The following is a 26,103-nucleotide window of genomic DNA, read 5'->3' as shown; positions in this document are numbered from 1 at the left end:
TTTTTCCAACTGCAGATCTCACACAGTGCATTAAGCATGAATGGAACTCAGGCTCCATTACAGATTAACCCTGGCTCTGTGTGAGAAGATGCTAATGTGAATGAGAGTTATTTGTTCAGAGTGCAACAATTCAGATCCAGGATTCCTGACAGGCTCTTTTGGTACCTCAGGCTTAACAAATTAGCACATCCTCATCCTCCTCGCCCCCAAAAAACCACAAATGAGAAAGTATGGTGAAGGCCATGACAGTTTATTTGGGAAAACTGTACCTGTCTCATAATGTTGTATACATATCACAGCTTAATATCCCCATGGACATGTACATTTCGTTAATACTAACCTCCTAGAATACTTCAACTGGACCAAGATCGATTTCTGATCAGGTCTTAATGCCATCACACATAATTACTTTGATTGTAGTCTGATCTAATTACCGCAAAATCATTTAACAAAACAGTATCTGGCTTAAGCAACCATAAGCCACGTAACAGCTCAAACCTGGCTCATTGACAGCTCAGGTAATTAAATGACTCAGGAAGTTGGAGCAGAAGTGGAAAGAGCTGTTACAGGAAGTGGCGATTTCTGAATGCAGAATGAAATACCATGAGGAAGATAAAGAGCAAGTCAGCCCTATGATTATGGTCCTTATGTTACAGTCAACATCAATGCTTGCAGCACACATTCAGTAGCCTGCAAATGCCTTCTTTCCTCACTGATTGTCCTTTCTTTTACAAGCAGTGTGATCTTTCCCTCTCCATCATTCTGTATTTGATTATTAGGTGCACTGCCGAATGCAAGTCATCAATATAGCAATCTGCCAAACACTCTGGGGTGAATCTTAAAACCAAAACCACATTTGTATATACGGGCTGCTCCAAAAGTAATACCTCCTGTTTTATTGTGTTAGCCCACGACATCAGAAGTGGGTGTTGGTGGTATGGCAGTAGAAGCTGAACCTTCCCAATAATATTCCGTTACATGTTGTTGCCATGTAAAGGATGGCAACACAGGGCAGTCGGACAGAATGGCATCTGACGTGGAAGTGTGGATGATGCAAAGCTGTGTCACTGAATTCTTCATGCAGAAAAAATGGCACCCAGAAATTCATCGGTGGTTGCAGAATGTTTATAGAGCCTAAACAGTGGATGTGAGCATACAGAGGCACTGGGTGGTGCATTTCAGCAGTGGCAACAGTGACATCTGGTCATCTCTGTTTGTGTCAATGTATATGAATGCAGCATGAAGGCTCTCATCCTGTCTATTGAAAATGCATGCCAAGCAGTGGTGACCGTGTTGAAATATAGCGTACTGTAGCTTGGAAATTCCTCTATCAAATAGTGTTATTGTGCTCTCTGTATCTGTTGTAGCTTCCATGGAATAGGAGGTATTACTTTCAAAGCAACCAACATGTTTATACATGTGAAACAGAGGTGTGGGGTTAAAGCTACAGAGCCCAACATGATCAAGTGAAATAACTGGACATTTCTTCTGCATAGGTGAAGAATGATTTGTACTTTAAGGTAACTATTGCTTAACTTTGTTTTCCAGGATTTTGTTTCTTTATTCTATCTGTGATAAGGAAAGAAGAGAAGGAAAGAGAAGAAAAGAGAAAAGAGAGAGGGAGGGGAGGGGAGGGGAGGGGAGGGGAGGGGAGGGGAGGGGAGGGGAGGGGAGGGGAGGGGAGGGGAGGGGAGGGGAGGGAAGGGAAGGGAAGGGAAGGGAAGGGAAGGGAAGGGAAGGGAAGGGAAGGGAAGGGAAGGGAAGGGAAGGGAAGGGAAGGGAAGGGAAGGGAAGGGAAGGGAAGGGAAGGGAAGGGAAGGGAAGGGAAGGGAAGGGAAGGGAAGGGAAGGGAAGGGAAGGGAAGGGAAGGGAAGGGAAGGGAAGGGAAGGGAAGGGAAGGGAAGGGAAGGGAAGGGAAGGGAAGGGAAGGGAAGGGAAGGGAAGGGAAGGGAAGGGAAGGGAAGGGAAGGGAAGAAACATTTTACCTTCTTGGAAGTTTCTGTTATTTTTGTTTAGGAAGAAAAGGATAGGATAAATAAAAACCCCTTCTGATATTGACTGATAAGAAGGGAACCAATAGGTTATAAAAACAGACTTCAGACTTAAATCAAGGGAAATAAGCCAGAAAATTCTTTAAAATATAGTGTTTACATATATATAAATGCACCCTGCTTGTCAAAAATATTTATACAAAAATTAAGACAAGTGTTATAAACATAAACATGCCACCTGTTTTCCAGGTTAGTTCAGCCAAGACTTATTTCAGATCATTTGTACTACTGAACATCCCTGAAAACTTGTAACCTTAGAGTAGACTAATGAATCACAGTGGAGTCCCAACTTAGACAACAGGCAATGTAGATGCAAGTCTGAAGTTAAACTGAATCAGCAACTGAACAATGAGGAAATAATTTCCTACTTACAAAAGTTCTATCAACACAGCCTGCATTTATATCCCCATGATAAGCATCCCTGTTATTAGGCTAGTTCAAATTTCCACTCACAGTAATGCTTTATACTAAAATCCCCTCAGCGTAATATTCATTTTTGAAAGGGGGGTCAGTGGTGTACTTTGTATATGTGCTTAACATCCTAGTACATGTAACAAGTAGTCTCCACTTTCAGGGAAAGTCTGAATAGATTTAAGTTCTACTTTTGAGCCAACATTTATCATAAGACAGTACTTGCTGTGCAAACTGGATGGCAGCTCATTTATTTCCAGTTAATATGAGGTTTTATAATCAGTTCTTGTCATAGGCATCAACCCTTCATTCATTCAATCGTAAAAATGTGACTTACTAGAAAAGGAAAAATAGAGTCTAAAGGCACAGAATCACATAGCTGCTCTAGTAGGAGTCTGTAAACAGAGAATCGTTTGAATTTAGGAAATCCAAATCTAGGAAAGTAAAAAGGCAGATGAAGCAGGCTTTTATCTAGCCAACTTCCTTAAAGACCCAAAGGGTTTTGAGGTCTACAAAGTACGCACTAAAATACCATGTTTCAAAAAGCAATAAGGCAAATAGTATACTCATTATTTCAAAAAAGTTACAATGGTAGTGTAGGCATACACAGTATAACTTAGTTATAATGCGTGGTACTGTTTCTACTACATAGCCCTATAACTGTTTCCTTCCTACATACTCTGATAAAATCCTGATTCCAAGTGAACACAAACATTCTTGTACCACATCTACCACTGGTAATAGCTCTTTAACAGCAACAGAGTTTGTTCCGCTGCTTAAGTCATGCTCATACTGAGCAAAGTCCACAAACTGAAGTCCAGAGATTAAACACTGTCATACTTGTGAAGAGCTTCTTCTAGCTTTTGTGTCACTTTTTGAAAAAAGAGTATTTGCTGTTGCAAGAAATGCTGCATCTGTGATTTAAAGTCCCTCACACGGATTTTGTGGAAATGATTAATTTCTGCTAGGGTCGCAAAAGAAATAATGTTACAGCGTTCTTGAATGCCCTCTGCTTTTTGGAGCTCCATCTTCCCCTCTTCCACGTGCCGCTTACTCTCCTTTACTTTGGTGAGGGCTCCTGTGTAAAGAAGAGAACAGAAGAGTTTAACTGTGAGAACAATCTACACTTTGCTGTACTTCAAAGTGATTTAATAACAACAATGTGTACAAAGCCTATTCTGAGCGCATTTATGTGTATGAATAAAGAACTCTTCCAGATTAAAAAATCACAGAATACTGTACCATTTTAAAAAGCAAGGCTTTAGTTTGCAAAAGTCAGTAAGAGAAAACATGCCAATTTCACAATCTTAAAATATTGGATCATTCATGTATTTCAGAGAATAATCAATAAATACACTGATTGTGAGAAAAAAAGGTAGAAAAGCTGGATTTAGACTTCAATTAACACCAAAAAAGTAACATCATTCAGAAGTCTGTCCTGAAACGTTGAACAATTTCAGGCTTCGTGAAACATCAAAAGCAGATCTGAATACACAAAATAACAATGCATCATTCTGCTTCTACAGTACAGATACCCCCAAATACTACTGATGACTGGAGAATCTAAAAGTTTATTTCAAAGCTACAGAAGTCCAGGCAGAAATAACAGCCTTGTAAGAGATGCTAAAAAATACAGCAAAGGAACCTTTCTCTTCCAAACAGCTGATTAAAGGACACATCTCACAAAACCTTCACCAAAAGCAGACAGTGACATAGAACACCAAGATGATTCTTAATATTAATTTTCACAAGCTCAGTTTCCCAGAAAAGCAACTTATTATCCTTAGGAACAACATACTTATTCATAAAACTAGGAATAGTCAGACCAATGCAGCTTTAAACTTCTCCAAAAAATATTCATTATACGTATTTGTCATAACTTTTATCCTGGAGGTGTTCAAGGCTAAGTTGGATGGGGCCCTGGGCAACGTGATCTAGACTCTGGCAAACCTGCCCACAGCATGGGGGTTGGAGCTGGATGATATTTGGGATTCCTTCCAACCTAAGCTGCTCTGTGACTCTGTTTCTAGCTGCAATGTCTCAAATGACTCCCTTTTGTACTATACTTTATATCATACAAATGACTACAGTTCATGGACAGGACTTTTTACACTGCCTTGAAGAAATGCTTTTCTATACTCCCTGCAGTGAAGGGAGTCAGCAAGCTAACAGAGAAGCCTCTCTACCTCTGTATTGAAAGGGTAACCTCCACCATTTCTGTGGGAGGAGTGATTTTGTCTACTATCAGCCTGAATCGCCTTATGTTCCAAACGCCACTCACAAATAAAAACATAGTTCTGCTGTGGTAACATCGTCTTCCACCCTTTCCTTCCTATGGCTTTTAACAAGATATTTTGAACACCCATTGCTTCAGCATTTCTCACAGCTCAGTGCAGTTTGCTCCTTTTCCTATCCCTAAGGTCATAGAAACACAGAATCTTCCAGGTGGGAGAAGGCTGTTTAACTACTGAGTTTCACCACTAAACCATGTCCCTAAGCACCATGTCCATATGTCCCTTATATATCTCCAGGGATGGGAACTCCACTACCTTCTTTGTCATCTGGCTGCAATGCCTGACCACTGTGTATCCTTACTAGAGACAAGTTGAAGTACCTGATGATATGGTGGACCTTAAAAAAGTTTCAGACGTGGTACGTGCTTCAGGAGCTCCAGAAACTCCCTGGTTTGCAGTAAGACCACAGGAACCACTTCTGCCACTGTGGCAAGTTTAGAACAAAGACTTGCAAGTCACCTAACATGCAAGTATTTGACCAATGGCTCCCAGGATGCTGCAGGCTGGTTGGTAACACTTCACCTACCCACACTTTCCCCAGAACCATGGCCTTCAGGCATGGCAGCTAAAAGCTTGGCACCAGCTGGTATGGCTCATGGACCTCACCGCCTTCAGCCCAAAAACAAAACCAAGAAACAAGCCACAGGTAAGCAGCACAGCATCAATCTGTGCCAGAAGACTGTGTTTTTTCCTTCAAAGACTGAGTAATCCGTGAGGCAGGACACAATGTAAAAAATATTGAATCCTCTCTTGGACAATAAAGACATTTCTTTCAGCAAACAAAAACCCACTTGGTAATTTTTTTTTTCCTTCTGCATTCTGTTTGCATTGGAGGACGCTGTGCAAGGCTGTGAAAAAAATGAAATTTGGGAGTTACCGGGAGCCAGATGGAGCTGGTTAAACAAATATGACAACTCCTTGGTTGTGATGTGGGAAACAACATTAGATGTTATTTCTAGAATGACTAAACTGGAAGAAAAAACACTGAAATTGACAGCATCAGCAGCTGAAGTTCATGAATCTTCTGAATATTTTACATCAATAATAACCATGCTAATTACCAAACAGTCCCTCCAGACTACAAATATTATACATTATGACTTTTTTGCCAATTAAAATGGGGAAAAAAAGGAGGGGGGCGGGGGGGGAGAGAGGGGATTTACAATTAGGAAAAGGAATCCAAAAGTAAAACTTGCAGCCATTAATACAGTTCTTATAACACAGATATTTTCATGCAGGTATTTCATTGGATTTTCCTTTAAAATCTACAGACTACAACTGGAGATTACAGACCTGCTTAAGCACAGATTTCCCTTTGTTTTTTTTTATCATGTACCTTTAAATGACTTGTATTATCAGTAAAACCTTAACCATAAAAAATAAAAATTAACCTTAAGATAACCTCATAAAGAGAAAAACTTAAGTTATTGTACAAGAATCACTGAACCTTCCCCAAATACAAAAAAACCCAACCCCATCCTTTATTTAAAAAGATACGCAATCACGAAAAAATCAATCATAAAAACATTTAAATATAAATTTTAACTAATTCAGCATCTACTGAAGCTTGCAAGCTTTAGTTTAGCAAATCTTAGGAGAAAAAAGTGTTATTTGCTTGCACAGCTTTGCCAGCAGCTTCACTAACACTGATATATGCACCTTTCCTTGGCCTGGCCAGCCCCTCCTGACCCTTTCGCACACACCTGCACCTCCTGGTCATGTGGCCGGGGCTGAGCATGCCAACAACAGTCCCTGAGGGTGGGATCAATGACCTCTGCAGGTCCCTTCCAAGTATTCCATTCCAATCTCCTGGTTCCTGGATTCAGAAATCTGAACATCAAGTGTTGGTTTGGATGATCCAAAACAGAAAGGTGTATTTACAAAGAAACAAACAAAATCAAACAAACAGAATTCTGGCTGCTCTAGAAAAGGCTTTCTCACATTTTAGGGAAAAAGCATCAAAAGAGGCACCTCCTAATTTATGAGTGCTGCTCTGAAGGTAATGCTTCCTGCTGTATCCTGTTGGCCCACGACATCAGAGGCAGATGCTGGTGGCGTGGCAGTAGAGGTTGAACCTTCCTGCCAGTATTCTGTTACATGTTGTTGCCGTAGGACAGGCAGCAGAGGAGGGACAGTCTGACAAAATGGCATCAAAGAAGTGAATTCCTCCATGAGGAAAAAATGGCACCTGCTGACATTCACTGATGCTTGCTGAAACTTGTAGAGATTTCCCTGCACATAAAACCTTCTGGTTTGATTAAAAGCTCCTCTGTCCAGAGAGGAGATTTCAGGGACCAGGGCTACCTTTCAATGAGCAAAAACAGCTTGGATTGCAGACACTGCAAAAGGCTGTGCTACATCTATTTCTGCTCCCAAAGGTAAGGAAGAGCAGATGTGAATGCTATTTTTCATCTCCCCAAAGCCTGATGTTAAATAGATTATTCTGCTTCTTGAATGCTGCTATGGGCTTTTAGAAACTCACAGGTTTCAGTACTTGCTTTGAAGTAAGAGATTAGACAACACTAGATAATATGAACATGTTTAACAAGGAACATTTATAGCGATGTGCTAGCAGCCATGAAGACAGAGACAACAAAGACTCTGCTAAAAATAAATAGTCCCAAGCTGTGAAACATGCTATACAAATAGCAATTTAAATAGGCTCAAAGGGGTTACTAGGCAAAAGAAGAAGTGTATTGAGTAAGGAAGTTGGTCATGCAAGCGTGAGGTTGCAATCAAGCAGAAGAAATCAAACACATTCAGGAAAACAAAATTTAAAAAAATATTTTTTCCAACCTGAGAGCATTCAGGTTTGGGTCAAACAATACATTTTCCAATCAACTGCAGTTTTATCACACTCAAAAATGCTTTGAGACAGTGTGAGCAGTCAACCAAGGATTGGTTCAAACCTACACATGAGCACATACTCGCTGTCCTCCATTCTGTAAGCATGTGCCAAAGCCAAAATGCAGATCATATCACATGGAGGTATACATATCTCTAAGCCTTTGTTTATCCATGGAGAATGGGTAACAACAAATGACATATGATCAGCTGCCAGCAGCTAGCCCTAACCTGGCTCCTCAAGTCTAGCATGCGCAACGCTGCCCAAGCCTGCAGCTTGCACTGTCACTAGAATGCAGAAGTCTCGGAGATCAGAGCTCATGAAAACAACTTCCCATGGCCCGGCTTCACTCCTCAGTGCAGCACATGAATGTCAACTTTGGAACGGGCATACAGTAGACAGCAGGGAAACTCCAGCTGCACCTGGAGTCATGAATTCAAATGAAGAAAAACCTCAAGAAAGGGAATTCTCTGGGTCAGGTGCCCCTTTTTGCATTGTTTTTGTACAGTGCTTAGTACAAGTGACATCTGTTTCATGGCTAGGCTTGCTCAAATCTTCAAAAATAGAAGCAGTCAGCACTGCTACTACTCAAAACTGTACCTCTCCTGAAAAAGATCTACGAAATTGCAATCTAAACAGCAGTGATTTAACTTCATACAGCAGTATTACCTATGGACTTGCAATGTGAGATGAGATGGCTAAAATACAACATGGCAGCAGCAGTGAGGGTCTGTGAATTTAGGCAGGTCTGTGTCTCACAGTCATGCTCTAGAACGTATACCACCAGTGTCTTTGGTATTTCAGTCCAAAATACTGAACTTAAAAACTTACTTAGACTGAAGAAGGAAGTTAACTTTTAAGATACTAAAATTGTAATCACATATATTCAAATATTTCCTTCACTTAATGATGAATTATTTTCAAACTAAAGGTTGGGAAATTTAGATTGGATATATGGAAAAAGTTTTTTACAATAAGGGAGGTGAGGCACTGGAACATGCTATCCAGAGAGGTGATGGGTGCCCTGTCTTTGGAGATGCTCAAGGCCAGGCTGGACTGGGCTCTGAGCAAACTGATGTAGCTGTAGGTGACCCTGTTCATTGCAGCAGAATTGGATGAGATGATCTTTAAAGGTTCCTTCCAACTCTAGATTCTATGATTCTATGCTAAACTGAAACAACTAATTTTCTTTCACAAGTAACTGACATATGTGTAAATTGTTATGATACTACAAAACTTTCCTTCAAACTCTACACCTTTGCTATTCTTTACTTTATACCTCATGCTAGAGAAATACTGAAAAACAAGACAAAACGCAAAATGAATGAAAGAAGATATAGAAAGAAAGAAGTTAGCCCTGTGGTACTTCTTGACACATTTCACAGAAGAGTCTTCTGAATTACATCTCTAATGTGGCTGGGGGAAAAAGCCACATGCTTCTCCTCACGTGCTGCTCTTTCACCGCCAGCATTGTAGGAGCTGCTGATCCTGCTGCGGGTGAGAAGAAGCAATGCAAATGCAGTGCAGGAACATCAACCACCCCAAAAACAAATCCACATTTATTCCATTCATAAATGGCACTGAGAAAGAGAGTAGCCCTAGAAATGGCAGGGTGGAAAAATCTGGGGAACGTGATTGTTCTGGCTTTTGTATCAGTGGCAAGTGTGGCACAAACAAAGAGCAGCAGGCTCCTGAATGCCTCCTTTGAGAAGTCCTCTGGCCAAAAAGCTTTGATGAGACAGCCTCCCTCAAGAATTTGTGTCAAAGTACAAAGGTTCCTCTGAAGGATGACTTCTTCATGAGGAAAGAAAGCCGAAGTCAGAAAACATAGTGTTCTTCACAGAAACTCATGGGTTTAACAAAGAGGATTGTTCAGCAGTTTTATCTGAGAAGTCCTGTGACAATCCAGTGACCTATGTAATACATTCAGTTTTGCTTTCCAACTGTCTGCAAACAACAAAATAAGATTTGGAGCATCACTTGCTAGGAAGCAAAATAACTTGTGCTTCCATGCCATTCGGCCACCCATCATATTAAAGTGTACAACATAGGCGTCTACAGCGGCCTTTAAAGCACACCACTCACTACTGAAGTGAGAACTTCAAACACCAACTCCCTTTGCTTTATCAGACACGATCTCTAAGAAGAGGGAGAAATACCTCACATAACTTTCAGTGGCTTTCATAAAAGGATGCAAAAGCAGAAAAAGTAACAAGAAATGAGTTTACTCTTCCCTTACCACAGAACCTGATAATGAGTTTTTTTTAACTACAGCTCTCTGCTGAAAGGCTGGCAGCAAACCCCAGGCAGCCCACACGCATGTAGGTGCAGCTTTGATTTACTCTCTTTTTGAAACAAACAACCCTGTCAGGAACAGGTCTCCCACCATCAGGCTGATGCCACCTACATGGCCATCCCGCTTACATCACTGCATGAGGCCGGCCGCCATCAGTAACTCCATAGAGCCCGCATTGGGCCTGGAGGAGAGGAGCCCATGGGGCTTAGCATTACTGATGGCTCAGCACTTCCAGCCAGCTCGCTCTGGCTATGCAGTGATGACCTCCAAAACACGGGAACGAGCAGCAGCACCAGGTGGGACTACACCTCACATGGAATCCCACTCTGAAGCAAGCTCTGAAACTTCCCCCTCTTGGTTCAAATCAAAATGATGAAATAATGTGTAGTAGAATAGAGATTTTATTACACTGACAGATTATTTGCTTAAGAATGCTGTGAGCACAGATTAACAAAAGGAGCCTACATTAAGTTAAGATTCTGCAAATTCTTTACATTTTCTGGCAGAGATTTAGAATGGAAAGCAGTATAATGGGAATTCCCCTGAAATTAAAAGCAGAAGCATCCTCCAATACAGACTTAACTGCATAAAAGAAGGTCACAGTGAAAATGCAGCAATACTGTAACTAATGAAGGAACAACCCCCTACTTTGAAATCTGGTTTTAGAGTTTTAAGCAAAAAAAAAAACAAAAACAAACAACAAGCAATCTTCAACATCAAAGGCAAAATGAGGAAGTTACTTGTCTTTCCTGAAAGTGTCAACATGAAACAGTTTTCAAAACAAAACTTTCTAATTCATATTCTTCTCCTTGATGGAGGAAAACTCTTTTAAGGATATCCTATTTTTCATCCTGAAAGCAAGTCAGAAATTTAAAGCAAAATATTTAAAATGATGATTGCTTCAGTATTAAAGGGGTTTGTATAGATACGGGAAAGTTGCCTTAATGGTTTTAGAAAATGCAGCTTGTCAATGGTTAAGGATAAGCAGGAAATATTTTTTGTTATGCCATTGCTCAAAAAGATCAGAGTCAAATAACACTGTCCCATAAATTCAGGCTCACAAATCACAGGGTTCTGCTAATGTCCAGGCTAACGCTGACTGACTGCACATTATTAATGTCAGGCAGAACCATTTGTTCTTCCAGCTACGCTGCTGCAAAGCTCACTGAAAGCTGTCACTTACATGTATTCTTCAGTTCATATAAAACCATGCTCTGATTTACACAATGCAGATATCATGCAACAATAAAGCAGTCTTTTCCATGGATTTCAGAAACTTGACAAATTTCAGTCTCTGGTGGTTTTAGCATGCACAATGATTTAATTCCTACTAATTATTTTATATACTAATTATATATATTATATATTTATATATATAGTATATATATATATATATATATATACTATATATATATAGTATAATTATATACTATACTAATTATTAAACTGATTAATAATGGTTTTAGAAGGCACAGTGTCAAATGTCATTCAATTTTAAATGAAGTGCCAGTGCTAATGGATACTATACATGCCTAACTGCAATCTCAAAAAAAAAAAAAAGACTGATTTAAGATCTGATTAAGTTATTACGCATACAGCTGTGAACTGGTGTGCACATATAGGAAGGGTATGGCCCACCTATTTATCCAGTGAAACTATGACCATTATCATACTTGAGTGTGCTCACGATCACAATGTCAAGGTGCACACTGGCTCTAGAGTCCCCCAGATAAATTTGGCAGCTCCAGCAAGGATGTTACAGTAAGCCAGGCAGGGGACAAAAGAAGTCACATGACACAGTTTGCCTTTAAAAATGTTGATAAGAGGAGGTGAGAACAAGATAGCTGAACAAAGGACACAAACACAACTGAATAACAAGCATCTATCACTCTGCACAATCCCATTAACAGAACACACACTGCTAGGTAAAAATTGTGAAAACTTTTTGAAAGGCTATTTTTTCAAAGGTTGCATGCAGCAATTTTAAAATACGTACATTTTAGATGTATCATATGCAGACAGCATTTTCAGCAAACGACTATAACACTGTAGCATGTGCTTGCAAGTGTTCTCTCTCACTGTACATTACCTATAAAGATGCCAGAGAGAAGGACTGTCTGCAGAAATTTAATCCAGCTAAATGATGTCCACTGCTTTCTATTATCACAAACATAGCATTTCGCATCACAGCTTTTGAGGCAAACATTCCTTAACACAGACTTTACCCAGTTCTCAGACAGAAATGTAGGAAAGTACAAGCTATCTCCAGTTTAAGGAGGTTTGCTTCCAAAGCACTTCAGCTGATGCTAGAAGTACATAAAGGCATGAACTGTAAAATCAAGCTAGTTAGAAATGCAATACATCTGCCCTTCAAAAAGCAAGTAACATTGTAAGTGACTGAACAGTTTCTGGACAGGCACTTAAAAATGTAAGCAATTGCAACTCACACAAGTACTGAGATGAAACTTCTCTGTGACTTTAAGCATGTCTTAGGAGCTTACGTTCAAGAGTAACAACAGGCACTGCAGATCTATAGAAGATGAATATAAGGTATTGCCAAAGCTGATATAAGCAACGTAGTGTTAAACAGTAGCTTCAAAATTTTCTCAGATTTTATAGGATATGTATGGAAAGGAGAACAAAGGTTACAAAATATATCAATAACAATATTACAATGTTATCAAGAAAAGTATAAATGCAGATTTCACCTATCCCTGCTTTGAAAGACCTGCTTGTGGATGTTTTCTCCCAAAAAGGCAAAAGAGATGCTAAAAATGAGGACAATTCACAGTCTGATTGCCCACCATCTTCTGCATAGTTCTACAACAATCCTAGGGTGAGCAAATATAACATGCATGGCTCATTCACATAACTTCATACGAGAAGAGTAGAGATGCAAATCAAATGCAGATCCTGCTCCATTTTTCCCTAGTGCATCTAAATGTTCTCTTTTAGAAACCTGCATGCTGCAGCATATCTGTGAGGACAAAGCGAAGAAGACTCTTCGTTGCAATACAAACAGCCAAGGCAAAACAAAGCATTAATCTGCTTTTTGCATTGCTTTTCACATTCCATGCAAACATAAAAAGGGCAGCTTTGCTCATCACAACCTGAGAAGCTGCCCAAATATGATGTATACCTACCCAAAACAGGCTGGACAGCCCAAAGATACTAACAAGGCCTGAGCAGATTGTTAAGTTACAGATATTGGCCCCGATTTCATGAGGCATTGACTCAAAATTTTAAAACGCATTTTTAATGTTTTTAAAATAAATTTTATTGAAGTTCATCCTCGTGGCCTTCATGAAGGATATATATTATACTGTGTAGTAAGCATTTGCTATTTATTTGATCCAGTCTGTTGATAAGGTAAAAGCTTTGGGGGCTACGCCAAATGTGATTTCATTTTTTTTTTTTTAATTAAAACTTCCAATCTTTGCTGTTTGAATGAGGCAATTCAAAATAAAAAAGGTACCATCTGGATGAGTTTATACAGTCTGCACACTTTAACTTGGCATTTTAACTGTTCAAACAAATTCTAACGATGAAGTCATGGAAAAGATGTTGGAAAGGCTGAAACGTGTCCTTGTTTCAAAGGTGACTTACAAAATAGAAAAATCAGCCAGCTTGTTCAGTATTGATAACGCACTTACAAAGACTTGGGAGAGCTCTAGGACTTGCTTTCTGTTTTCCGTATCTCAATTCTGTTAATTTCTGTATTCACAGAAGTCCTAACATGACCTGAAAACCTCCCAGCTGTAGGCAGACAAGGAATCCTTTCTCACCATCACGATTATTAGAAACTTCAAGATGAAAAGCTATTACACAGCCTTTGAAATGAAGTTGCTTCTTCCTTTCACAAAATAATTTCTACTTTAATTTCTGCATTGTCCCAATACTCTCTAGCTGTCCTCAAGGTCTTTCCAGTAGACAAAGCTCTACTGCATGTATTTAGCAAGAACTCAAGAATATCCACTGCCTGCAGTCAAAACTGAAAGTGTGAGCCTGGGTCAACATCTTCTAGCCTGTTGGTATTAAATGGTTGTCCGGCAGCATGCAGACCTGGGGGTGTGCAGTAACGCATGCAGTCCTTCCTGTGCTACCAGCTGTTTGCTGAAAAATAATCACTGAGATTTTATCATTCCTGAAATGTCCCGCAACCATCAAACTTGAATGATATCAGGCTAGGAAGTTCCAAAAGGTACCAGGAAAGAGAAACATCTTACTTGCATGAATCTTGTTCATTCAGAAAGATAAGGTAAGAAGAGATAAGGGAGAGGAAGGAAAAAAAGAAAAAAAACAAGCAAACAGACAATAGTTTAAAAAGACAAATGCAACTTTTTGGCAGATAGGACACAAAAGTTCTGATTTCTGTTTAAGCCCCTTCATGTAAGGGCATTGCTCAATTTCAGTCTTGCCCATCCTTGGTTGATGTGTGATTTACACACACAAAGGAAACTGTAACTTTACACTGATACTAACTGTGAGGATTCTTTCAGGATTTAGACACCTAAACATTTATTTCTTCTAGGCCACTTTCAAGTAGTGGGAGGTTGAAACTGGGTGATTCAGGCAGCAAGTATAAAAATGCCACATCTTTCTTGTAATAACAATGGGGAAGCTGAGAGAGATGGCAGCAGACATCCTAAGACAATCCATTCTTGTTCATCAAAGTCCTTAAGCACCTGAAACATTGGTATCCATCTCTTTTTACTGCTATAGGGGTCATCTGGCTAGGATTACATGCCCCGCTTTCAGGCACTTAAGTTAACTGAGCTGAACTCCATGCAAGGTATATGTGTTTGTGTACCAGAGACAGAAGAAGGTGGATAAAAGGAAAAATAAGAGACAGAGAAAAGAACAAGTCTCTACAACAAATTTAATGAGCTAGAAAGCAAGCAAGAGAAATGGGCACTGCTTTTACATTGTTATTAACAATTAGGCATGAATTTTGACCAGCCTTATTCGCTCAGTGATGCACCAAGCTCTCTTCCCTCTCCCTCCTCCCCGTCCCACAAGAACTGCAGAAAACATCATAGAGAACTCCAGGTTTCAGTGCTGTTTGGGGCTTTTCCATGCTTGAAATTTCAATGTGTTAACAGCCGGAATGCTTTTTCACCCCATTAAAGTTATTCTAAAACAACACCCAGCACATTTTTAGAGCCAATGTGCAGAATTAAATTTGCTTCAAGCAAATAAGGATATTTGCTTTATTTTACTTTTCACAAGCAGTGATCAAAAAGTAATTGCATCATTCAGATATTCTTAAAATAATTATTTTAGATCCTGGTGTACCACCTACATCTCAGAGAGTTTGTAAACCACTATTTCAAGTGCGTTTTGCAAAAATTGTAATCAGAAATTTATTTAGTGTTAACAAAATACGATAAAGAATGGTTCTGGAAAGCAGAAATGAAACAAAGTCAGCCAGTGTTTCTTCCACTGACAGAAATAAAAAAAAAAAAAAAAAAAAAGTCCGATTACAGTAATTCCTCAAAGAGGATTGGAAACAAACAAACCCCAATAACTTCTCTACTCTCACTATGCAAGTATCACAATGAGACAGCCAGACAAGAATGCACTACACCAACTGTATACACACATACACCATTTCAAATTCTTACATGTGCATACATTTCTGAACCTAAACTTGCACCAGCCTGCAGTGAGCGTATGTGCTGAAGATTATGGAAGTAAAGCAATCTCATCAGTTTAGTGAAGATACAGTAATTACTGTTTAGGAATTATTTTGCCAAAATTGCCTAGGGAATTTCCACAAGTAGACCTTAAAAACACATAAATAAAGATGACAGGATGTTTTTCTTCTCAAGACTAAAGCAACTGAATGTATTATTTCTTGAAAGACACGCTAATTCTGCAAAATGACAATGATGAGCAAAGGTGCAGATCAGTTATCAGGCCTACTGAACTTAATATTGATGTTTACAAACGTTTTGCCAGAGGCAAAAGAAAACTAAGTACATCTGTCTAACTACTTGCATCTTCCATTCCAAAAAACACAGGTATGCACAGGAATATTTCACATAAGCATGCTAGACAAACTTTCCTATGAGGGGTTGAGGACTAGACTTTTAGGAGTTTGGGTGCTTAGATGCTCATAGACCACACTCTACCATCACCTCCTCCTACAAAGGTCACTTTTCCCATAAGCACTTAGTTTTCAAAATAAAATGTATCTCAACAACTTGTTTGTAAGGAATCTGTGTCTTGGGACAGAAATGCTCTGCTTCCAGTCTCAGTGGGAAGTTCTTCCTGAGCACTTCCAGATGGAACTGCAGCATTTCCATCCCATTACGTTCTTCACTGTAGGGCTCAATCCAATGAACCTTCAGACCTGGATTGGAGCACACACAAAATGGGTTAAGGTTTCTCATAAAGCACTGCCAAGTTGGTCCTCAGCTGGAGGATGGGAGAATGAAGTTCAAATCCCTCCTCCATTTCTTTTGGAGCAGGAAATTTAACTCCTCCTTCCCTCACAGAAAATCCCTTAATACTGGGTACTCAACTGCAAGAAGACACAGAAAGAGGAGCCTTAAAAAATATCTCACTGAAGCTATTGCCATTTAACTAAATACTTAAAATATAGTAATAACAAAAACTTGAAAATATTCCATTGGATTTCATGTTTACACTGAAGTGAGCAAAATGACAATCTCTTTTTGCAGATTTCAGATCAATGCATGATGTACTCACAGAGGATGTATAAAGATCTGGATCCTTGAGCAGTTATAAGCACAAGGGATAATATATTTACCTGCTGATGCACAGACAAAGCAACAGTGGGTTTATGTGGCTTTGGTTCTTAATTCTAGAATACATAAAGACCAAATGGAGGAAGATTCTTGCCTTCAGTTAAAGTTGTTTGGCCTTCTTGCAGAAGAAAATTTGTAGAAATTATTAAAGAACCCAGACATGCAGACTTCTCAGTTCACAGCACAAAACACTTCCAAATCACATCAAGCAGCTGCTCATCTGCAGTAAATCAAATCCTTAATAAGCAATGCATTCTAATATATGATTTGGGCACAGCTGCCTTTCTTTCTGGTCCTTCTTAGATCCAAACGAATACAGAAATGGAATCTACAAACAGCTTCATATATATGAACAATATATTTGCACTAGGTAGGAAAAAATGGAGGAGCGCTCATAAATTCTTTCTACAGTCACGCCCACGTTGCCAATGTATCAATCCAAAGGCTGCTGTGTATACCACTTCAGAGGTCACTGTTGGGACATTTCACTGCACAAATACTGTACAATAGAAAATACAATACTGAAAGGACACAACTCTGCTTTCAGTTCATCTATTTTCACCAACAGATTTTTGTTTGGTACATAAAGACAATAATAATTCTCAAATACTGGCAACTATCCCAGGTCATAAATTTAAAAGAAAGGTCTTATTGCAAAAAGACCAAATGGTTTGTGTTTTCATCAGAGTTCACAATTTGAAATTGAGAAGCTATGCCTTGTTACAAGTAACTCTTAAGAGTAACAAAACAGCAATAAATTGGGTTAAAAAAGTATTTTTACTCAATTTTTCTTCAGTTTATCTCTTGTACAGGGAACAACAACACATGCATAACCCAGTTCTAACCCTATTCTTGAGGCGATTATGAACACTCAGGAGACCAACCTTTCAAACCCAAGCCATTTCCTAATAACAAATATGTACTAGGGATAACATTCTGTTGAAGGCAAGGTTGGCCCAGGGGTGCTGGAACATTATTAACACACGCACACAGACTGGCTGTACGTTCCTCCAACCAGCTCCAGGACAGTCTTCTGGCACAACATCAACTCAACATATGTCACGCTCATGCACTGCCCTGGTGGAAGCTCATTTAGATGATTTTTCCCCAGTTTTAGAAGGTAAATATAACCACTACGTGTAAATTCAAACAGAACTGAAAAAGAAACAGCAATGTGCAATCTGTAGGAAATGTGGGTTGAGTCAAGCACATATCATATTATTCCCCATTCTCTTCTCAAGGTAAAGCCTCCAAAAAAACCTACTGTGTAAACCTCTGCAGTATCTAACAACTTTAGGATATGGATTTAAGTAGTATATATCTTCTACTGTTTTATTTGACCCAATAAAATAATCTTTTCCTTCCAGAAACCTACAGACAATCGTACCATTATTTGAAATCTCACTTTAAAGTAGTCTACTTCCAAACATGAGACACTGCCAAGTCCCCTTTCTCTCCAAATTTAAAATATTTAAGAGCTGTTATCAGAATACAATGACACACCAGCTAGCACAACAAATCGTGAAAGGTGAGATTGCACTCTTCCATTTTCTCCTCAAAATAACGTCAGGATTATTGAAGTTTCCACTCAATAATTTCAAATTTCAACAGGAGAACAAAAATCTGAACTTAATGCACGTACTTTTAAGTGAAACATTCTCTTAAACAACAAACTGTATACATTTTATTAACTCTTCCTCCTCAGATTTCCAGCAATAATGCATGCCTCCAGAAAGTCTACCTTTGTAATCTATTGAAAAAATGTCTCTGATCATTTTATCATAAAACTCAAGATTCCTAGCACTTGAAAGTCTCATAAGGGCCAGAGACATGGGCCACAGACAAAGCTCTGCCGCTCAGTATACAGACCAACTCTTACAAATCTACAAAATTAATTCCTGCAAAGAAGCTCTTCATTTTGTCATATAAATATTAAGCATGCCAATTTCTTTACATGATAGGTGATGTTTGTCTAAGTCTCTGTGCCTTTGGAAAGCCACAGGTCAAGAATATAACAGCAAGAAGAATGAACAATGGGCTATTCTTCTCACAATGGTGACAAAGATATGAATAGCATTAAGTTCACAGCAGGGATATCACCTACACATACACAGTGCTCCACGCTTCTGTTTTCTGAACACGTGACCCTAGTTATCCAGCAGACAATTCTTTCATACTTGGTGTTTCTCTCCCTCCGATGGATCACAGGGTGTTACAAGAACAGCAATGTGAACTTCAGAAGCAAGTTTGAGACAGAAAGTTGCTGACAGGATAACAGGTGAGCAATGTTTTTTCCATGATAACTAGGACAACGTATGAAAAACTCTAACTATGAACACTGATCATTATCCCCACCAAAGGCATGAAAAGAGATTTAATGCAAGGCTAAACTGACAAATACCAATAGCTTTCAACATCTCATCTAAACATCTGATGCTGCAAAAAGAAAGTAATACTATGCATACCTCAGACTAGGTGCTCAACTGCAGTATCTGCATCTTTAGATTGCTCCTGATTTACTATCTGCAACATTGGAGATCTAAGATACCTAAAGTACATCAAATGGGAAGAGATGTTTTCTAATACTGGGGGTTATAAACAAGCTCACTGATCCTTAATGTATCAGCCATAAAGGTAGATGTGGATTCTTTCAGTGACCCGCTGCCAAACTGAGTAACCTCTGACCAATAAAATTCCCAACAAAGTGTGCACCTCCTGGCAAAGAATGAAAGCTGTCACTGATGTGTTTTGGGTATTTTTTAGCAACAGCTTACCTGAGTAAACACATAAACATTTAACCCAAGGCCAGCAAGCCAGACGCAGCATGTTTAGCTGCTGGTTCCTACATCTGTCTGCACATCACCAATTTATGTAACTACCATTTTATAAAATATATAAGGATGTTACCTTTCTGGACATGGATGATGTCTGGGAAGTTGGCCAAATGCCCCTGATACAGCGCTAACAAATCCATCACAGGATCTAGGTCCTGTCGGGGCTGATCTGCAAACAGGTCCCCGATGGTGTCGTAGGCTTCTGCAGTGAAGGCTATAGCTTGGTTGAGGCCAGCAGAGAAGGCCTGCTGGTCCAGCTCAAATGCCTGGCTGAGGCACTTAAAGGAGTGCCCCACCTTCTGATATTCCTTCTTGAATCCAGTGACTTGTTTGCGGGCAAACTCATTGGCGGTGTGATTAAGCTGCAGGGCGCTCTCATCCATCTTCTTTGTGAAGGCTTTGAAGCCATCCACCTGGCTTTCCACTTCCTGCAAGTCCAGGACAGCCCCAGGGCCAGTGGGGACACTGATGGTCAGGAAGAAGTTGGCACCCACCATCTCGTCTTTCTCGGCCTTGCGCTTGCCCTGCTTCCAGGCCTTCTCATCCGTGCTGGGACAAGTGAGGAAATGCTGGAAGGCATCACACTGCGCCAGCACGGGGTGACTGCACATGTGGTCCATCCACCAGGCCAGGCCTTTGCGACGTTTGGATATGAAGTCCTCCTCAAAGCGGCCGGTAGCCTGCTTCTCAGGCAGGTGGGGCACGGAGATGACAGGGAACTTCTCAGCCAGGCGCCCGTAGAGCCAGTCAAAGTGCTTGTAACGGCGGTGCACCTGCTGCCCGGTGTGGCTGGGCACCAGCTTGTAGGCAATGTAGCTCTTCATGCCCTTGAACTTGGTCTGCTTGGTGGGGTCCTCAATGGAACACTGGAAGGGGTATGGGTTCTCCTGCCACTCGGGGCCGCGGGGGCCCAGCACCACGCACAGCTTGTCCCCGTCCTTTACGAAGCCCGACGCCTCTCCGAGCACGAAGGCCTCCCCGCCCGACTTGACGAAGGTGGAGAAGCGGTTGAGGTTGCGGCTCACGGTGGCCGAGCTCTTGGCCCCGCCGCCGCCGGACGGGTGTGGGTGTCCCGCGGGGTGGCCGCCGCCGCGGGAGCCCAGCGACAGCTCGGAACGCGTGGACAGCCGGTATCGGCCCGGCGCAGCGCCGCCGCCCGCCGCCTCGTAGTCGGGGTAGGAACTGCTCAGGGCGCCCGGCTCGTCCGCCACCGTGGAGCTGTCGTCCCAGTCGTCGTCCCAGTCGTCATCGCTGCCCTGGCTGGGCTGGTAGGAGCCGCCGTAGGGCGCCGGCGGGAAGGGGTACCCGGCGGCGGCGGGCGGCAGCGGGAAGGGCTCGGGCTGCTGCGCGGCCGGCTTGAAGGCGGCGGGCGGCGGCAGCGGCTCGAAGCCGCCGGCGGGGACGTTGGCGTAACGGGCGGGCGGCGGCGGCTCGGCGGCGGGGGCGCGGATCACCTGCACGTAGGAGGCCGGGAAGAGGCCGCGGTCGCCGCGGCTGTTTACGCCCTCCAGCCAGCCCTCGATGTCCTGCTCGCTGCACAGGCTCAGCACCTCGTGCTCCCGCAGCGAGATCTCCCCCGGGTTCTCCGACCTGAAGTCGTAGAGCGCCCGCGCACGCAGCGCCATGGCCCCGCCGAGCGCCCGCCCGTCGCCCCCCGGACCCGGACCCGGACCCGGACCCGCCGCCCGCTCTCACCCCCCGGGGCTGCGGGAGGAGCGCGCCGCTGCCGCCCGGCGCCGGCCCCGCGTCCCACCCGTAGGGACGGTGCGGCGGCCCTCGGCTCCTCGATGCGTTGCGTTGCACTGCGCTGCGGCTCGGACGGCGGGTAGCGAGTCCCGGCTTCACCCCGGCGGGCAAGGCAGGGCGCGGGGCCGGGCCGGGGACCGTCCCACGTCGCCAGTTTCGCTAATCCAGAGCCGAGAGGCAGGGCGGAGGAGCCGAGTGCAGAGCGGCCGCCCCCATCGATGGGCCCGGCCCGCCCCTTCCCGCCCATTCCCTCCTGTCCTGGCGCGGGGCTGCCCGCGAGACGGGCGATGTCGGCCGCGCCGTGTCGGCCCCTGGGGCGCTGCCGGCGATGGGGGAAGCAAGCGGCGTCTGCGGGGCCAGGCTGTGCTCGCTGTGCTAAGACTTGCGTCTTTGCTGATTCAGGGAGGTATTTTTGGTCCTCTCAGTGCTACCAGCAGAGACAGAGTGGGAGATGTGATGTGCACACTTTGAAGTTATGAACGTAATTAAGAAAGATGCTCTGAAAATAGTGCCTCCTAGATTATCTTTTGGCCCACGATATCAGAGGTGGATGGTCATGGTATGGTGGTGTGGGAGAGATTGGACCTCTGCTGTCGTAGTTCAGCTGGAGGTGTGAGGTCACCATCCCTGGAGGTTTTCAAGAATTATGTGAACGTGGCACTGAGGGACGTAGTGTTCATGATGGCGATAGCTTGACAGTTGGACTTGTTGATCTTAGAGGTCTTTTCTGTTCTTAACGATTCTTTGATTCTGATGTATTTTGTTGCCATATGACAGATGACAGCAGTCTGACAGAATGGCGTCTGACATGCAAGTATATATGAACCAGAAAATCATGAAATGAAGGGGTGGAAGTTGATGGAGACCAAGCAGTGAATGGGAGCACAGTGAGGTGGTGGGTGTGCATTTCAGCCATGGCAACAGTGACAGTTGGTCACCTCTGCTGGTGCAGATTACTGCAAGTATTTATTGCTGGTGAACACGAATAAGTGATGGTGGTGAGTATTACAAAATATTGTTTTATAGCTGAGAATTTCCTCTTATGAAATAGTGTTATTATGTTCTTTGCGTCCATTGTAGTTTTCATGGAAATAAATAGCAGGCCTTAATTTCAGAGCAACCAACAAAGATAGGAATATGTTGTGATTTTGTAACATCTCCTTATTGATAAAACGAACCTCCATATTCTGAATGCCACCTATTGCACTGTACAGACTTTAGTACTCCCAGGTTCACTCTCTTGAATCCCTCAGTGATTTTTCCTAGGCCTGTGAGGTACCTACACTAGCAGGAACTCAGGCACAAGCACTGTTTCACAAAGGTGTCAGTGCTCCATCTGGTCAGGCCAGATGTATGTAGCTCCCCAAAGCCTGTATTTCATTCATAGAATCATAGAATCATAGAATCATAGAATCATAGAATCATAGAATAGAATGGCCTCAGTTGAAAAGGACCTCAAAGATCATCTAGGTTCAACCCCCTGCTATGTGAAGGGTCACCAGCCACCAGACCAGGCTGCCCAGAGCCACATCCAACCAGGCCTTGAATGCCTCCAGGGATGGGGCATCCACAGCCTCCTTGGGCAACCTGTTCCAGTGTGTCATCACCCTCTGTGTGAAAAACTTCCTCCTAATATCTAACCTAAACCTCCCCTGTCTCAGTTTAAGACCATTCCCCCTTGCCCTATCACTATCCACCCTCGTAAACAGCCGTTATCCCTCCTGTTATACTCTTCCTTCAAGTACTAGAAGGCCACAATGAGACCTCCTCAGAGCCTTCTCCAAGCTAAACAAGCTCAGTTCCCTCAACCTTTCTTCATAGGAGAGGTGCTCCAGGCCACTGAGCCCTCCTCTGGACCCGCTCTAAGAGCTCCATGTCCTTGTAGTGGGGGCCCCAGTCCTGGATGCAGTACTGCAGAAGGGGAGAGTGTTCACAGGGTGTTGTGAGAAGGAAGGTTTATGCCATCAGTCCTTGAGTTTTCCAGTATAGGATATGACACAGATGTGGTAAGAATGTTTCCCAGTGGGTCATCTCTGTGCCACCATTTGAAAGAAAGCAAGTGGTCTACACACTGGCTGTGTACCTCTTCCTACCCTTTGTGTTTCTCCTGAGGGCAGAGCTGCTTTCACAGGCCTTGGTGACCGCTCTTGACCCTCCACCATCACCTGGTCAGACACTGAGTTCTAACATTTCTCTTATTTCGAAGTCTATGTCAGTTCTCAATGATTGTTGTGTCAGATGACGTGGGCAATTCATAGTGATGCTACTGACTCACTGCTTGCTTTCAATACTGTACTTAATGTTGTCTGGCACCTGGGTTTTGCTTTTGCTTGCTGTTTTCTTCTGGCCTTCATTTTCCCCATTTGACTGCACATATTGTCACAGTGCTTTCATTTACCACTGCTTAGTATATTTTGCACGCATCACACAACTCCAGCCAAGATGTTACCCAACATTCCTTCCCTCCTGGCTGTGGAAGTCTGCCTTAATTTTACCCCATTCTGATACTGATCAGAGAACTGCAGCTGGTGTTCCACAAGAGCTGGTCATTGTGATCTTACTTCTGCACACTCAGAACCTGCTGTCAGTGTCAGGATTTTCATCTTCTGAACACAGAAACTTCATAGTATGCAGGAGGCCCACTGTGCTATCCTCTGCCTGTGGCCAGCTCAGAGTGAGAACTGAACACAGTAAGAGGAGGTATGGATCAGTTTAATCTCTGTCTCAGATTTCATCCCTGGTTTTGACTGCAAATCAAGAGAAGTTGTCAGGGTTTTATATTCCTTCAAAGTCACTCCTAAAACTGATCATAGTTTGGTCTGGGCAAACTTTGCATTCAGAGGAATCCTGACAGGTTGAACTACAGGAAAATAGTTCCTGATCTGCCTATTCTATACCATTGTTTTGTATGTGTTTTACTGCATCTTATTGTATTTCTCTCCTGAGCTGTATTTTAATCTTAATTTTCAATTCTCTTAGCTGTTATTGTTTTTTTCTCTGATTTTTTTAAATTTTTCTACATAATTCGACCAATACTGGAAATAATGCTGACCTACTAGATAGATGGTTTTAAATTTGCCTTCACTGAACAGCCTGGAGTGACAGAGAGATACCTTTCCCTGCCACAAACCCAGCTGAGGAATTGGATTTTGCTGCCCCAAGTGGAGAGGAGCTGTGCTTTCAGTATCGAGAAGTCTGTCTCTGTCCCTGGAAGGGAAGGGATGGGAAGGGGTCGAACTGTATTTCAGTATGCCCAGTTGTGGAGAGCTGTCCTGCATTCTCTTATATCCACCCACTGCTTTTTTCTTAATAATTTCTGGCTCATTGTTTGTAACTTAAATGAACACAAGCGAAGGTATCAACTTCAGAAAGTGCCAGAACTGACACAGTTGGGTTTTGAAGGCATAACATCTGCAAAGCTAATAAAAATAATATTTTTTACATGTTATTCTCTACAGTATTTCAGCTCTCTGGTATTAACCAAAACTAAGTTACATGAAATTCTCATGGCTTTTCAGGCTCTAAACAAACAATAAGGCAAAAATATGAAAAGAAAATCTATTTCCCTAGTGGATAAAATCACGAGGAGAACTTAAAATGATAACTAGCATGAAATTACATTTTCTATTTGTCTTCCATCAGTGAGCCAGCTCTGGCAGCAGTTGTGTGTACAGGCACACTGTTGTGGGTTTTAAAATCAATGTTTAAAAAAACAAAACAAAACAACAGCAACAAAACATCGTTTTCCAGAAAACTAACCTGCAAAATTAGAAACCACCCATGATAAATATTTTTGAAAGTTTGAAAATGCCAGCTTGTGAGGACCTGAGTAACCACCTGTACTGCTAAGTAAAAAAGCTGGATTTATTGAGCTTTCTTTCTTCTTCAGAGTACCAGAGGGAAGGGATTCTAAATCAGAATCACACATACTGTTTTATAGCATTTTACCTGCCTGAAACATGTACCTGAATGCTTTGCTTGATAGGGAATTTCTACCATCTTCAATCTGAAATAAATTTTCAGAGTCAAAGTGAATGTCATTATGTTGCTCTGATCCAACTGATCTCAGAACCCATAACTCAGTAAAGAGGACTGCATGCTCTATGGGGGCGTGAAAAAGAAAATATGCAGTGTCTAAGTGTGGGTTAATCTGTTGTTTTCATTTGGAGTTGAGCATCTCAAGACTCCTGATAATCTGTGCTGAAAGAAGTGTATGAAGCATTGTAATTCAATTTCTTCTCAGGTTAGAAGCTTATTATCAACAATTTGAGAACATGAAGGAGAAGGTAAGAATATTAAGCTATCCTTCTTTAAAAATGTGAGTGAATAGAGACCCTACAACCAAAAATAATGTGTGTATCAACCCAAATATATTTTTTCCTCAAAACTTTCAAATATTTCTTTCTTTCTTTTGTTGATTTTCCTCTGTGTTATCACTTCATTCCTTTAGGAAGGAAAACACAGTGATTTTCCAGGAGCAAAGATGAAGCTCTGGTAGTATTCAGCCTTTTCACTTTTACCATTATGAGGATTCCTCCCTGGAAAAACTATGTGTCTGGTTATTGTGTAATGCCTAGTAGGAAACACTCAGGATAGTGCTTTGTGGTAGGAAATGGATACAAATAGGCCAAATATCATTTCTGAGAGCAAACTGAGTCAAATGCCTACAGAGTGAGTTTTTATTGTTCCTATTTATGTTTCATCTTTTGATGATTTTAGATGATGTCATTTACATGGATATGCAAGGCCCTTGACATGGTCCCCACCACATTCTTATCTCCAAATTTCAGACGTGGATTTGATGGATGGACCACCTGGTAAATAAGGAGTTGGTTGAAAGGCCACAGGCAAAG

The 26,103-nt window shown here is 41.9% G+C and overlaps 1 protein-coding gene across 2 annotated transcripts; it reads right to left on the bottom strand.

The window, feature by feature from the left end:
• Nucleotides 1-1,900: 1,900 nt before the first annotated feature.
• SNX18 (sorting nexin 18) lies at nucleotides 1,901-21,200 on the bottom strand. Of its 2 annotated transcripts, none has more exons than XM_048931478.1 (2): nucleotides 19,578-21,200; nucleotides 1,901-3,540 (listed from the first exon to the last, which is right to left on the bottom strand). In XM_048931478.1, the coding sequence occupies exons 1-2, from the start codon at nucleotides 21,127-21,129 to the stop codon at nucleotides 3,287-3,289; spliced, it is 1,806 nt and encodes a 601-aa protein (XP_048787435.1). In that variant the 5' UTR covers nucleotides 21,130-21,200; the 3' UTR covers nucleotides 1,901-3,286. The 2 variants fall into 2 exon arrangements, with proteins under 2 accessions (XP_048787435.1, XP_048787437.1); XM_048931480.1 differs by lacking the exon at nucleotides 1,901-3,540 and adding an exon at nucleotides 11,412-16,252.
• Nucleotides 21,201-26,103: the final 4,903 nt, after the last annotated feature.

Source organism: Lagopus muta, chromosome Z (assembly GCF_023343835.1).
Source record: "Lagopus muta isolate bLagMut1 chromosome Z, bLagMut1 primary, whole genome shotgun sequence".
Lineage (NCBI taxonomy): Eukaryota > Metazoa > Chordata > Aves > Galliformes > Phasianidae > Lagopus > Lagopus muta.
Note: the sequence above shows the minus strand (reverse complement) of the source record. Positions and strands in the feature narration are given on the sequence as shown.

What these genes read in the sequence shown, in the direction of transcription:
- SNX18 (XM_048931478.1), bottom strand. Translation starts at nt 21,129, where the DNA reads ATGGCGCTGCGTGCGCGGGCGCTCTACGACTTCAGGTCGGAGAACCCG. An exon ending in CATCATCCATGTCCAGAAAG is followed by an intron (nt 3,541 to 19,577) that starts GTAACATCCTTA and finishes TTCTTTACACAG; the next exon opens with GAGCCCTCACCAAAGTAAAG.